General features: G+C 44.6%; 1 protein-coding gene across 5 annotated transcripts in view; it reads left to right on the forward strand.

The window, feature by feature from the left end:
* The window catches only part of snx14 (sorting nexin 14), a 209391-nt gene that overhangs the window by 11495 nt on the left and 182905 nt on the right, over positions 1 to 14991 (forward strand). For all 5 annotated transcript variants that reach the window (XM_072581136.1, XM_072581137.1, XM_072581138.1 and 2 more), the window contains exon 3: positions 7324 to 7400. In XM_072581136.1, the coding sequence (XP_072437237.1) occupies positions 7324 to 7400 (77 nt within the window). The remainder of the gene's footprint in view (positions 1 to 7323; positions 7401 to 14991) is intronic.

A 14991-nucleotide genomic window follows, 5' to 3' on the forward strand; every position in this document is an offset into this window, starting at 1 on the left:
ATACACATTCAAATACAATCTTAATTTTGTCTCTTTATCTTTTTTTATATCTCTAACATTATCTGCTGATGCACTCAAATTTATATGCTTTTTGCAAGGGCTACATATTTAATTTAAAAATATAAACTGCAAACTAGAAGTTTGAATTATTTTGTTTACATTATAAGACATGGGACCATTTGGCCCATTGAATCTGCTCTGCTATTCGATCATGGCTGATATGCTTCTCAACCCCAAACTTCTGCCTTCTCCCCATGACCTTTGGTCCCTTTATTAATCAAGAACCTATCTATCTCAATCTTAAAGAAACTCAGTGACTTGGCCTCCACACCCTTCTGTGGCGATGAGTTCTACTCTCTGGCTAAAGCAGTTTCTCCTCATCTCAGTTCTAATGCATCATCCCTTCACTCTGAGGCTGTGCCTTCGGGTACTAGTTTGTCCTCTTAGTGGAAGCATATTCTCCACGTCCCTACTCTCCAAGCCTCTCAATATCCTCTAAGTTACAATCAGATCCTCTCATCCTTCTAAACTCTGATTACAGACCCAGAGTCCTCAATACTTCCTCATGTGACAAGCCCTTCATTCCCAGGATCATTGTTGTGAGCTTCCTCTGGACCCCATCCAAGGGCAGCACATCCATTCTTTGATAAGGGGCCCAAAACTGTCACAATATTCCAAATGTCCTCTGACCCGAACCTTTGTACAGCCTTAGCAATACATCATACAATCCCTAAATTATGGAAGCAGACCATTTGGCACACCGACCCTCCAAAGAGCAGCCCACCTAGATCCACCCTCCTACCCTTTCCCTGTAATCCTGCATTCCCCATGGCTAATTAACTTAGCCTAAACATCCCTGGATACTATGGGCAATTTAACATGGCCAATCCAACTAACCTGCACGTTCTTGGACTGTGGGAGGATACTGAAGCACAGTGAGGAAACCTATGCAGACTTGGAGAAAATCAGAAACAAAAACAAATTGCTGGAAAAGCTCAGCAGATCTGGCAGCATTTGTGAAGAGAAATCAGAGTTAACGTTTTGGATCTGGTGACCCTTCCTCAGAACTGATGGTAGCTAGGAAAATATTGGTTTATATGCTGAAGATAGGGGGGGGGGGGATAAGGAATAAATGATAGATGGGGATAGAGCCGATAGCGAGAGACAGACAAATGACTGGATAACAGTCTGGCTAGAAGAGTGAATAGTTGTTAATGGAGACTGTTACTGGCTAACAATAAGTAGTGTGTAATGGCAGACTGTGATCGTGAGATCTGGTGTGAGAGGTTGGGGGCAAGGACACAGGAGAGTTCACACCCTAAAATTATTGAACTCTCCAAGTAGAAAATGATGTGATGTTCTTTCAACTTGCGCTTAGCTTCACTGGAGCACTGCACAAGCCTGAGACAGAGATGTTGGCCAGGGAACAGGTTGGCAGCTGGCATTAGCAGGCAGCTGGAAGCTCAGGGACATTTTTTGCAGATAGAATGTAGGTGTTCTGTGAAATGGTCACCTAGTCAACACTTTGTTTCCCCAATCTAGAGGAGAACACATTGTGAACAGCAAATGCAGTAAACTGTATTATGTGAAGTGCCGGTAAAGTGTTGCTTCACCTGGAATATATGTTTGCTGCCTTGGATAATGAGAAGGAGGAGGAAATCGGCATGTGTTTCACCTTGAGCAATTGCAGCAGAAGGTGATATGGGGCCCTGAGGATAGGAATGAGGGGTTGGTTGTTGGGAGTGAAGGAAGAGTGGACCACAATGTCCCAAAGGAAATGGTTCCTGCGGAAAGGGGGCAAGGGAGGGGAATACATGTCTGGTGGTGGCATCTCGCTGAAGGTGGCAGAAATGGTAGCTGATGATCTCCTGGATGTGGATGCTGGTGGGATGGTAGGTAAGGATTGCTGATGTTGGAGAGAAGAGTGAGAGACAGGGCAGAAATACAGGGGATGGGTCAGGTCCAATGGAGACCGCAATCTACAACTGTGCTGGAGAATCCTGGTTGAGGAAGAAGGCGGATATTTTGGAGGTTTCCTCATCACAATTGACCTCATCAGAACATATGTGATGTGGACGGAGGAATGGGAGAACGGAATGGAGTCTTTACAGTAAGCAGAGTGAGATGCTGAATGTTCTGTACTCAAAGATCTCTGCTTTATCCCTCTGCGCCCCCACCTTAATGAATTTCAGGCACAACATGATGTCAAACTCTTCTTGTGTTGTCTTTGCCTCTGTGTCCATATCTTTGGACGAGAGTCTTCTTCCTGTCCCACCGATTCCTTCGCCCAGCTCCAACACTCCCTCCACCTCGACCCCTGCCTTTGGCCTTTGACCTGCACTTGATCTGTTCATTGAGAACTGTCAACATTGGTTGCCTCAATTTCTCTGCACCCCTCACCCAATCCACACTGTCTCCCTCTGAACTGACTGTACTCTATGCGCTTAGATCCAACCCTAACTTTGTTATTAAGCCTGCTGTTAAGGGTGGTGCTATTATAGTCTGGCGTACTGACCTCTACATTGCAGATTCTGGATTAGTGGTGCTGGAAAAGCACAGCAGGTTAGGCAGAATCCGAGGAGCAGTAAAATCAGCGTTTTGGGCAAAAGCCCTTCATCAAGGATACAGGCAGAGTGCCTGAAGGGTGCAGAGATAAATGAGAGGAGGGTGGGGGTGGGGAGAAAGTAGCATAGAGTCTTCAGGGCAGAGGAAATGACCTGAGAGTTGCAGTGGGAGAGGGACTCCGAGATTCTTGTAGAGAGAGGAGGAAAACCTCTTCAAGGCAGGCATCCTTGCAAGAGGATTCGCAGGAGGGTTAAAATCAACTAGGTAAAAACAATGAACCATTAATCCAGAATCTGGTTTCCAGATCTGCAGTCATTGTTTTTACCTCAACATTGCAGAGACTGAGTGCTAGCTCTCAGATACCTCCTCCTATCTCCTCCTGGACCATAACCTCCACATGGAACATCAGGCTATTGTGTCAACTATGGTCACTGACTTAATTTCATCTGCTGATCGTCCCCTAACCACTGCCTTCAAACGGATAGTCCCCCAGCCCCACATCTCATTCCTAAAATCCACAAACAGGATTTCCCAGCACACCAATTGTTTCAGCCTGCTCCTGTACCACAGAACTCCTCTCTTCCTACCTTGACTTCCCTGCCCAGTTACATCCGTGATTCCTCTGACACTTTACTCCAGTTTCAGAATTTTCAGTTTGCAGTCACCAGCTGCCTCATCTTCACTGTGGACGTGCAATCCTTTTACACATTCATCCCCCACCAGGACGGTCTCAGGGCTCTCAGCGTCGTGTTGGAGCAAAGGCCTGAACTGACCCAACCAATACCACCCTCCTCTGCTTGGCCAAGCTCATCCTCACCCTTAACTTCTCTTCTAACTCCTCTCAGTTTCTTCAGATCAGAGGGGTGACTATGGGTATGCGCATGGGCACCAGTTATGCGTGTCTGTGTGTGTGGTTTGTGGAACATTACTTGTTTCAGTTCTATTCTAGCCCCCCACCCACAACTCTTTCTTCAATATATCAATGGTACAATTGGTGCTCTTCCCGCTCTCGTCTGGAATTGGAAACGTTCATTGGTTTCACTTCCGATTCCCTCACTTTCACCTGATACATCTCTGACTCTTCCCTTCCTTGACATTCTGTTCCCATTTCTGAGGATAAACTGGCCACTAATATCCACTATAAACTCACCAACCCCCATTGCTGTCTGGACTCCAAATTCTTGCACTCTGCTTCCTGTAAAGACTGTATTCCATTATCCCAGTTTCTCTGTCTCCATTGCAAGTTCTGATAAGGCCAACTTCGACAAGGGAGCATCTGAGATTTCCACCTCCTTCCTCAAGCAAGAATTCCCCAGCACTGTTGTCAACAGTGCTCTCAACCAGGTCTGATCCATCTCCCACACTTCTGCCCTCACACCATCCCTTTCCTCCCACAACAGTGATAGGGTTTCCCTCATCCTTATCCGCCATCCCACCAGCATCTATATCCAGATCATCAGCTGCTATTTCCATCACCTTCAGCGAGATGCCGCTCCCAGACAGACATTCCCCTCCTGAGTCTACAGGGACCGTTTGCTGTGGAACACCCTGATCCACTCTTTCATCCCCAGTACCCACAATAGCCATATGGCACCTTCCCCTGCAAAAGCTGAAGATGTAACACCTGCCCATTTACCTCTTCCTTCCTCTTTGTTCAGCAACACTCCCCAGGGCCTTACCATTAAGTGTAGAAGTACTGCCCTGATTTCCCTTTCCAAAATGCAGCACCTCTCATTTATCTAAATTAAACTCCATCTGCCAATTCTCATCTGATCAAGATCCCATTGTACTGTGAGGTAAGCTTCTTCACTGTCCACTGCACCTCCAATTTTGGTGTCATCTACAAGATATACCTCCTGTGTTCATACTCAAATAATTTTATATAAATAAAGAAAAGAACTGGAACCAGCACCGATTCTTTTGGCACTCCACTGGTCACAGGCCTCCAGTCTGAAAAGCCACCATCCTCTGTCTTCTACCTTCAAGCCAGTTCTGTATCCAAATGGCTAGTTCTCCCTCTATTCCATGTGATCTAACCTTGCTAACCAGTCTACCATAAGGAATCTTGAAGAGGGCAGAGATTTAGGGTGAGAGGGGAAATAGTTAAAAGGGACCTAAGGGGAAATTATTTTACGCAAAAGGTGGTGTGTATATGGAATGAGCTGCAGTGGTGCAGGCTGGTACAATTACAACCTTTTAGAAGGCACCTGGACGGATACATGAATAGGAAGGGTTTAGAGGGATATGGACCATGTGCTGGCAAATGGGACTAGATTAATTTAGGATATCTGGTTGGCATGGACGAGTTAGATCGAAAGGTCTCTTTCTGTGCTATATATCTGAGGGACCTTGCAAACGTCTTACTAAAATCTATGTAGACAACATTTACTGATGTACTCTCATCAATCATCCTCATCGCTTCAAAAAAATCAATCAAATTAGTAAGACATAAGCTGCCAAGCACAAAGCCATAGTGACTGTCCTTAATTAAGCCATGCTTTTCCAAATGTGCATAAATGCTCCCCCTAAGAAACCTCATCAGTAGCTTCCTGATTACTGATGTGGAGACGCACTGGTCTATAATTTCCTGGATTATCCCAATTTCCCTTCTTAAACAGAGGAACAGCATTAACTAATTGCCAGTCCTCAGGGACCTTGCCAATGGCTAGAGGGGATATCAAGATTTTGGTCAAGGCCTCCCGTAATCTCCTCCCTTGGCCACTTGATAACCTGGGGTAGATCCCACCAAAGCCTGGGGACTTATCCAACTTGATAACCTGGGCTACATCCCATCAAGGCCTGGGGACTTATCCAACTTAATGCTCTTGAAGAACATTAACATTACTTCTTTCTTGACCTCAAAATGCCTTAGCAGATTAGCGTGCACCACTCTAATTTCACTACCTGCCATGTCCTTCCCCTTGTGAATATCGACCCAAAGTACTCATTTAGGAGTTTTACTTTTAAAGGTTGGTGGATACATACACATTAAATGAAAGCTTTCTAAAGAAATTTGGATAAGTGCATGAAAGAGAATACTTGCAGAGATTTGAAAGAGTGAAAGAGACTCACTGGTTCATTCTTCAAAAGAGTCAGTGGCAACTTTATGGGCCAAATGACCCCTTTCTGCATTGTGCTGTTGTATAATTTTGAATCGTATTCTTTCCTAGTATTTGGTTGAAAATTGTTTCTCAGTTTTGCTGCAAAGTATTCAAAACCTTGGTGAAGAATACTACATGCCAATAATGATGACCTCGTACAAAACAGATGTTCACTTGTTTTAAATGTTCTTATTCACCTGCCGTAGAAAATGCTATTTACAGAAATCCCTGTTCTTAAATTTTCATTCTGCTTCAATCTGTAATCAGTTTGCTCAGAGATGTTATTACACACCTCGAGCATGTGGTACTTTTTTTCTCATTCACAGCATGAGGGCTTTGCTGGCTAGGTCAGCATTTATTGCCCATCCCTAATTGCCCAGAGGGCAGCTAAGAGTCAACCATGTTGCTATGGGTCTGGAGTCACTTATAGGCCATACCAGATAAGGATGGCAGTCTCCTTTCTCTAAAGGGCATTAGTGAACCAGATAGGTTTTTTTCTGACAATCGACAGTGGATTCATGGTCACCATCAGACACTTAATTCCAGATATTTATTGATTTCACACTCCACCATCTGCTGTGACTAGATTCGGACCCAGGTTCCCTGAGTATTGCCTGGATCTCTGGATTAACATTCCAGTGATAGTGCCACAATGCTATTTCCTCCCCTTCCCTTGAACCTTGGTGGATAGGGATGTGACCGCTGCACCATAAGAGGGTCTCCCAGGAGTTGGGAGAAAGCTGATATTAGAAAGAAAGCAGGTGGTCACCCAACAGTAGTCATTAACTTCAGGAGAATGAAAATGAGAACATCAAATTGTGTAAAGCTGAAGAAGTGTAAATGCAAAAAAAACATACTGCTATGTAATGCTCAGCATGTGAATACTAGTTTTTACTCGTGAGAAGGGAATACAGTTTAAAAAGTAAATAGGAAGGATTTTGCTGTTGATTCATACTTGTGTATGTTATGAGAAATGTATATTTTCTTAATTTTGTGCTTCTTCGATGATGAAAGTTGAGCATAGTTGATCTGGTAGTGAGCATAGTTTGTTTCAGGCACCTTGTGTCAGCATGAAGTTCAGGGCAGCACAGCTAAGTGCAGAGCAATGTTCCGCCTTGTTTTAGTATCTTGCTTTATGCTGACTTCATACGATTTTGCCACTGCAGCAAACTGAGATTTTTAAACATTTTGTGCCAGTCCCTGAGTGGTGTTACCAGTTGACACTGAATTGGATTAAGGCTACCTATCTTTAGTTCATCATGGTGCCTTCTGGTTGATGGGAAGCTGATTTCCATCTGTGGGAGCCCAAAATCTGATGTGCTTCACCACACGGTCTCTTCTGCAATGCACCAAACCTTGGTCTTCCACTACGCTCCAATTGGAAGTATCATCTAATTCTTTACTCTGAGAGCATCTTTTGAAACTATTTCATTTCAGGTTTCAAATAAGAATCATTTCTTTGAGGTGAATCTTGTACTATATTGCTAAAATAGGATTATGTTAATGAGATGTTAATGAGCTAAATTTACATGTTTCTCCAGTGCACTTTAATCTTTGTCCATCAAGACTGACACTATACATGTTGGTAGAATGCTTATGATGTCGATTTAAACTGTTAAAAGTTTGCCAGTAATTTTGCTTTTTTTTTTACTTACAGCAACTAGAACAGCAAGAACTCTTTCCCCAAGGTCATAGCTGTGCTGTCTGTGGAAAAGTCAAATGTAAAAGACATAAGTAAGTGCATCAGACCAAACTTGTACTTAACCACAGTTGTACATTTCCTTAGTTAAGTTCTAAACTGCATCAAGATCTCTTGAAGTTCATCGTTCAAGGCAAATTTTAAATGATGCACGTGTTTGTGTGTTGAATTGTTCATGTAGCAATTCAGTAATCTAAAGGAAGATGACTGATAGTGCTTTGGGCATAAGCTTTCTGTATTTTCACTTGTAATGCAAAATAACCCGCCTTCAAAAAACCTGAATGATTTAATAATTATGTTAGAAAGAACACGATATATAGAGTGGAAAGAGACTTTTACACCATTGTGAAAGTCTATCCAATTATCAGATTGCCCTTCTTTTTCCCATTAATCCTGAATTTTTTTAAATGGATCAGACACATTTGCATGGATTGGTTGGGTAAATTCTGCACTTCATTTAGATTATAATTGGCATCATCTTTATTGAGATATTAAACTGTTTATTCTGTTATTTATCAATTCTTGCATCTCCCATTGTATTAAGAAAAGAACTGAACCATTTTGCTGTTTTATTTGCACTATTTTATTCAGATGGCATATTTATCAGGAAACTCAACTGTAAATTACGTGTAGCAGGTGCACCTGACTGAAGATTATAAATTTTATTTGTTCTGCTCATTTCTGTTTTGCTACAAACTGTGTTTTGCAGCTTAAACAAGACCTACAAAGAGCAATGACAATGAGGTGGAAATTAAGCTGCTAATGCTGATATTACATTCATAGATTAAATTAGGTTATGAAGATATTATACAGTTCAGTAATTTGCAGGAAGGAGTTCGAAATCATTTTAACTTGTTATGTTTCTAGTTCAGCATAATGTGGATATGTCATAGAATCTTAGGAGTTTAAGATGCAGGAGGAGACCATTTGACCTCTTGTGTCTGTGCTGACTAAAATGTTACCCAATTTAATCCCACTTTCCAGCTCTTTGTCCATTGCCCTGCAAATTGCAATATTTGTGGTGCATATCCAAGTGCTATGTTGAAATATAATATTGGTTTCTGCCTTGATCAGCATTGAGATTGGAAGATGCCACCATACTCTGAATGATAAAAAATCTCAACTGACAAAGTATGAGCCAGGTGTTATTTTAAACCTATGCATTTTTGATGATGTCTTTGACAGCAAAAAAATTGTTTCTAAATAGTTTCTTAATTTTATATACCTTAATTAACACTCGTGAAGTCTTCTGTTCCAAAATGGAGAAAGTGAGGACTGCAGATGCTGGAGATAAGCAGTGAAAAGTGTAGCACTGGAAAAGCACAGAAGGTTAGGCAGCTGTGGAGCAGGAGGGTTTACGTTTCAGGCGCATAAGCACTTCATGTGTTCCAAAGAGAGACCCCAAACTATCCAGTCTCCTCTTTATAGCTAAAACCTTTTAGTGCTGACTCTATCATTGTATCTCTAATTTAATCACATCATCCTGTAACATAGTGACCAGAATAAGTGATAGCATGAGCCTTGTTTTATAATGTTATCAACATAACCAAATTTACTAAACATCCCCCAAATAAGAAACAAAAAGAGAAAATTCTACAGAAATTCAGCAGGTCTTGAAGCATCTCTGGCGAGAGAAATAGAATTAATGTTTTTAGTCCTACAAAATTCTTCTTCAGCTATGATTCTATATCCCAAATAAGATTTGAACAAGATTTTATTTTTGCAATTTGATTCTGATTTTTGCTAAAATTAATGTAAATTTATTGAGAGTTAGTAGGCAAATAATAATTCAAATAAAAGGATAAATTTAATTAAGTACATGCAGCAAAAGTACATTTTACATACCCACAAACTTCCCCCATTGCTTCCCATGAACATGTGGCACTGTGTAGCTACACGGTTCAAAAATGTGTAGTTTTTTAAAATTCATGCAGAACTGGTCAGAAGTCCTATCTGACAGCAGCTTTTATCTTTGAGTTCACAAGTATGATTGTCTGCATTTCAATGAACCTTTCTGCCTCAGGTTATAGTGCTTCGACTTTGTTAGCTTTTCAGAGTTCCTGTTCAATCAACCAAGCAGTAACACCTTGGTTCACTGGTTGGCCATGTCTAGTAAAATACCCAGTCCCAGTGTTGAGCTATTCACACAGGCTGCCACGTTTTATATCTTTCGACTCAGCTTAATGTATAACCAAGAAATCTGGTTCTCTTTTTCTGTGAATCAGAAAATCTGACTTCCTGAGTAATTTATTTTCTTTCCTCAAGAATTTTGTTCCTCTTTCAGTCTCTGCTTCCCTTTGTGTCATTTGCGTGTTGTTACCCCTTCATCCTGTAGTTAAATTTCTTGTAACTCTCCATTATGTCTGCAGCTCTCCTTTCTGCTTTCTTAATTTCCTTCCATGTCAAGGGTTGCCAGGTCACATGGACCAATATTTCTTATTATTCAAGAAAAATACAATTAATCCCCTCTTTTGCTGAGGCCTCTGAGGTAAGTCTGTGGATGACAGTGCCCTTTGTCGTGGAGCTCTTCAGGGCAAACCTCTGTGAAAGAGCTGAAAATGTATTGCTGGAAAAGCACAGCAGGTCAGGCAGCATCCAAGGAGCAGGAGAATCGACGTTTCGGGCATGAGCCCTTCTTCAGGAATGAGGAAAGTGTGTCCACCAGGCTTAGATAAAAGGTAGGAAGGAGGGACTTGGGGGAGGGGCGTTGGAAATGCGATAGGTGGAAGGAGGTCAAGGTGAGGGTGATAGGCCAGAGTGGGGGTGGGGGCGGAGAAGTCAGGAAGAAAATTGCAGGTTAGGAAGGCGGTGCTGAGTTCGAGGGATTTGACTGAGACAAGGTGGGGGGAGGGGAAATGAAACTGGAGAAATCTGAGTTCATCCCTTGTGGTTGGAGGCTTCCTAGGCAGAAGATGAGGCGCCCTTCCTCCAACCGTCGTGTTGCTATGGTCTGGCAATGGAGGAGTCCAAGGACCTGCATGTCCTTGGTGGAGTGGGAGGGGGAGTTGAAGTTTTGAGCCACGGGGTGGTTGAGTTGGTTGGTCCGGGTGTCCCAGAGGTGTTCTCTGAAACGTTCCGCAAGTAGGCGGCCTGTCTCCCCAATATAGAGGAGGCCACATCGGGTGCAGTAGATGCAGTAAACTATGTGTGTGGAGGTGCAGGTGAATTTGTGGCGGAAAAGGAAGGATCCCTTGGGGCCTTGGAGGGAAGTAAGGGGGGAGGCGTGGGCACAAGTTTTGCATTTCTTGCATTTGCAGGGGAAGGTGCCTGGAGTGGAGGTTGGGTTGGTGGGGGGGGGAGGGGGGTGTGGACCTGACGAGGGAGTCACGGAGAGAGTGGTCTTTTCGGAACGCTGATAGGGGAGGGGAGGGAAATATATCCCTGGTGGTGGGGTCCGTTTGGAGGTGGTGGAAATGACGATGGATGATACGATGTATATGGAAGTTGGTGGGGTGGTAGGTGAGGACCAGTGGGGTTCTGTCCTGTGGCGATTTGGAGGGGTGGGGCTCAAGGGCGGAGGAGCGGGAAGTGGAAGAGATGCGGTGGAGGGCATCGTCGATCACGTCTGGGGGGAAATTGCGGTCTTTGAAGAAGGAGGCCATCTGGGTTGTGCGGTATTGGAACTGGTCCTCCTGGGAGCAGATGTGGCGGAGATGAAGGAATTGGGAATATGGGATGGCGCTTTTACAGGGGGCAGGGTGGGAGGAGGTGTGGTCTAGTAGCTGTGGGAGTCGGTCGGTTTATAGTAAATGTCCGTGTTGATTTGGTCGTCCGAGATAGAAATGGAAAGGTCTAGGAAGGGGAGGGAGGAGTCTGAGACGGTCCAGGTGAATTTGAGGTCAGGGTGGAAGGTGTTAGTAAAGTGGATGAACTGTTCAACCTCCTCATGGGAGCACGAGGCAGCGCCGATACAGTCATCGATGTAGCGGAGGAAAAGGTGGGATGCTGCCAGCGTAGCTGCGGAAGATGGACTGTTCCACATATCCTACGAAGAGGCAGGCATAGCTGGGGCCCATGCGGGTGCCCATGGCTACTCCTTTGGTTTGGAGGAAGTGCGAGGATTGGAAAGAGAAGTTGTTCAGGGTGAGGACCAGTTCAGTCAGTCGAAGGAGGGGGTTCAGTGGAAGGGTACTGGTTGGTACGGCGGGAAAGGAAGAAGCAGAGGGCTTTGAGTCCTTTGTGATGGGGGATGGAGGTGTTCAGGGACTGGATGTCCATGGTGAAGATAAGGCGTTGGGGACCGGGGAAGCGAAAATCATGGAGGAGGTGGAGGGCGTGGGTGGTGCCCCAAACGTAGGTAGGGAGTTCTTGGACTAAGGGGGGGACAGGACCGTGTCGAGGTATGCAGAGATGAGTTCGGTGGGGCAGGAGCAGGCTGAGACAATGGGTCGGCCGGGGCAGTCAGGTTTGTGGATTTTGGGCAGGCGGTAGAAACGGGAGGTGCGGGGTTGTGGGACTATGAGGTTGGAGGCGGTGGAAGGGAGGTTCCCTGAGATGATGAGTTTATGGATGGTCTGGGCGATGATGGTTTGGTGGTGGGAGGTGGGGTCATGGTCAAGGGGGCAGTAGGAGGAGGTGTCCGGGAGCTGGCGTTTAGCCTCAGCGGTGTAAAGGTCGGTGCGCCAAACTACTACCGTGCCTCCCTTGTCTGCCGGTTTGATAGTGAGCCTTCTTCAAAGACTGCAATTTCCCCCCAGACGTGATCGATGATGCCCTCCACCGCATCTCCTCCACTTCCTGCACCTCCGCCCTTGAGTCCCGCCCCTTCAATCGCCACTAAGACAGAACCCCACTGGTCCTCACTTACTATCCCACCAACCTCCATATACATTGTATCATCCATCGTCATTTCCGCCACCTCCAAACTGACCCCACCACCAGGGATATATTTCCCTCCCCTCCCCTATCAGCATTCCGAAAAGACCACTCCCTCCGTGACTCCCTCGTCAGGTCCACACCCCCCACCAATCCAACCTTCACTCCCCACACCTTCCCCTGCAACCGCAAGAAATGCAAAACTTGCGCCCACACCTCCCCCCTTACTTCCCTCCAAGTCCCCAAGGGATCCTTCCATATCCATCACAAATTCACCTGCACCTCCACACTCATCATTTATTGCATCCGCTGCACCCGATGTGGCCTCTTCTATATTGGGGAGACAGGCCGCCTACTTGCGGAACGTTTCAGAGAACATCTCTGGGACACCCGGACCAACCAACCCAACCACCCCGTGGCTCAACACTTCAACTCCCCCTCCCACTCCACCAAGGAAATGCAGGTCCTTGGACTCCTCCATCGCCAGACCACAGCAACACGGCGGTTGGAGGAAGAGCGCCTCATCTTCTGTCTAGGAATCCTCCAACCACAAGGGATGAACTCCGATTTCTCCAGTTTCCTCATTTCCACTCCCTCCACCTTGTCTCAGTCAAATCCCTCGAACTCAGCACCACCTTCTTAACCTGCAATCTTCTTCCTGACCTCTCCACCCCCACCCCCACTCTGACCTATCACCCTTACCTTAACCTCCTTCCACCTATGGCATTTCCAACGCCCCTCCCCCAAGTCCCTCCTTCCTACCTTTTATCTAAGCCTGGTGGACACACTTTCCTCATTCCTGAAGAAGGGCTCATGCCCGAAACGTCGATTCTCCTGCTCCTTGGATGCTGCCTGACCTGCTGTGCTTTTCCAGCAACACATTTTCAGCTCTGATCTCCAGCATCTGCAGTCCTCACTTTTTCTTCGAAGATTTTAACCTACTGCGAAACCTCTGTGAAAGCATCGCATCCCTTTCCAGTCCATCATTGCCAAGACCCATTCCAAAATTGGTGGGTGACAGTCTCGGTGAGAGCAGTGTTGTTGACACACAGTTTGGGTGCACATGAAGGATCTAATGGAAAGACCCCTTTTCATCAACAGCCGTACCTTGGTAATTGTAAGTTCTGGCACTGTGGTATTCTGCCAACAGTTTGCTTCAAGAATATTTGACAGGCTCTACCAGCTCTTTTTGCTGGAGGGCCTCAAAGATATTACTCATGGACTTATTGATGGTGGTCAAAGATAGTATTCTGGATAAAAGTTTCCATGATATGGCACTGTCCAGTCTCTTTTTTTTTCCAGAGAGGTCATAAAAGACACAGACTCCAAAAAGTCTGGGCTTGAATAGGTTTTAGGGCCAATTTGATTGTAGCTGACAGATATTGCCTTAGGAAAAAGACTATTAAGTTTTTAGAAGGAACACTTGTGCAGTGAAAGGGGAGTGGCCAGCTCTCCCAGCTCAGCTTTTCTCTGGTTTGATTTGGTTTTTGGCAGTCTGGCCATTCACTGAAAGGCAGCCAGCCAAAGGAGCAGGCCCATGCTGACTCACTCTCGGATATCTCTTTTGTAAGACTCTGTTTGATTTTACCTTTTGTGCCAAGGGGTGTTTGTAGGGAATGTTGCAAGTATTTGGAACAGTATTAAGTTGGGATGATCTGTTGGGTTTTCGGGTAGGTTACGTTATTTGGTATTCTGTTCTCTTTTCATTCTGTAATCTTATAAATAAATTCTGTTCTGTTTAAAACTAAGTGGTTTGACTAGCTATGTCCCTCCTGTAATATCCGCATTGCACCTGCTTAAACAACAAGCCAAGTTAGAGTCTGGGCTACTTTCTTGAAATGTTTTGAGGGGGTCTAGCCTGGTCCATAACAGACTAATATGATAAATTCTTCTAATTTGGTTTCTGTGAGTCTAAATCTCTCTTCCCTCTCCCCAGTATATCAATACATATACAGAAGGTATTGTTACTATAACACCTAATAGGGTGAAAATGGAGTCCCTGTTGATCAAAACGTAGCCTCAAGAAAATCTTAAGAAATCTCAGGGAGGAGGAAAAAATAGTGACCTGAGCTGAAGTATTCTGTGGCAATGTGTTCAGACTCATCCTTTACAGCATTGGGCACAGGTAGAACTTCAATTTGAAGTGACATTTGGTGTTATCAGAACTTGCTGTGCTTGCACACAAAGGAGGCTGTCAGAATAAATAGAAAGCTGGGAGCATATTCAACCCCTCTCTCTCTCTTGTTTTGCTCATGGTGTCCCTGCAGACATAATAACATCTTTGACAATCCAGATAAAAAGGCTGTAGGCCCGATCTGTGCCATGTACAGCAATGCTGATAGCATCTCAGGCCCGATGACAAGGTTGTTACCAGTAATGGAAAGTATGTCATTCTTGTATTTCCAGTTTCTGTCTCATCTTGGCTATGTGTTCATTCTAATTTTCAGTTAATGCTCTGGACTTCTAACCATTTCCTCAATACCCTTAGGTAATTTGCCTTGACAATGAAAGGAAGAAAGAATAGACCAGCCTCCGCTCAAGGGAAGTTATGAATGAGCAATAAATGCTGAGGCCCAGTCAGCAAAGCACACGTCCCATGAATTAAGAAATAATTAGTTCTCCCATATTCTTCCTCAACTACTTTATTTACCTTTTGTGCTATCTTCAATGATCTGTGGCCATGTAATCCAAAATCCCTCTATTCCTGTATATGGTTTAGGTCTGTAGGACCTATAGTTTAAGTTCTGTTTTAATGTTGCCATTTTAATGGGACCAATATGTACGCTTGAGCATCGGAATTTCTGATTCTTG

This window comes from Chiloscyllium punctatum, chromosome 11 (genome assembly GCF_047496795.1).
Source record: "Chiloscyllium punctatum isolate Juve2018m chromosome 11, sChiPun1.3, whole genome shotgun sequence".
In the NCBI taxonomy this organism is placed as follows: domain Eukaryota; kingdom Metazoa; phylum Chordata; class Chondrichthyes; order Orectolobiformes; family Hemiscylliidae; genus Chiloscyllium; species Chiloscyllium punctatum.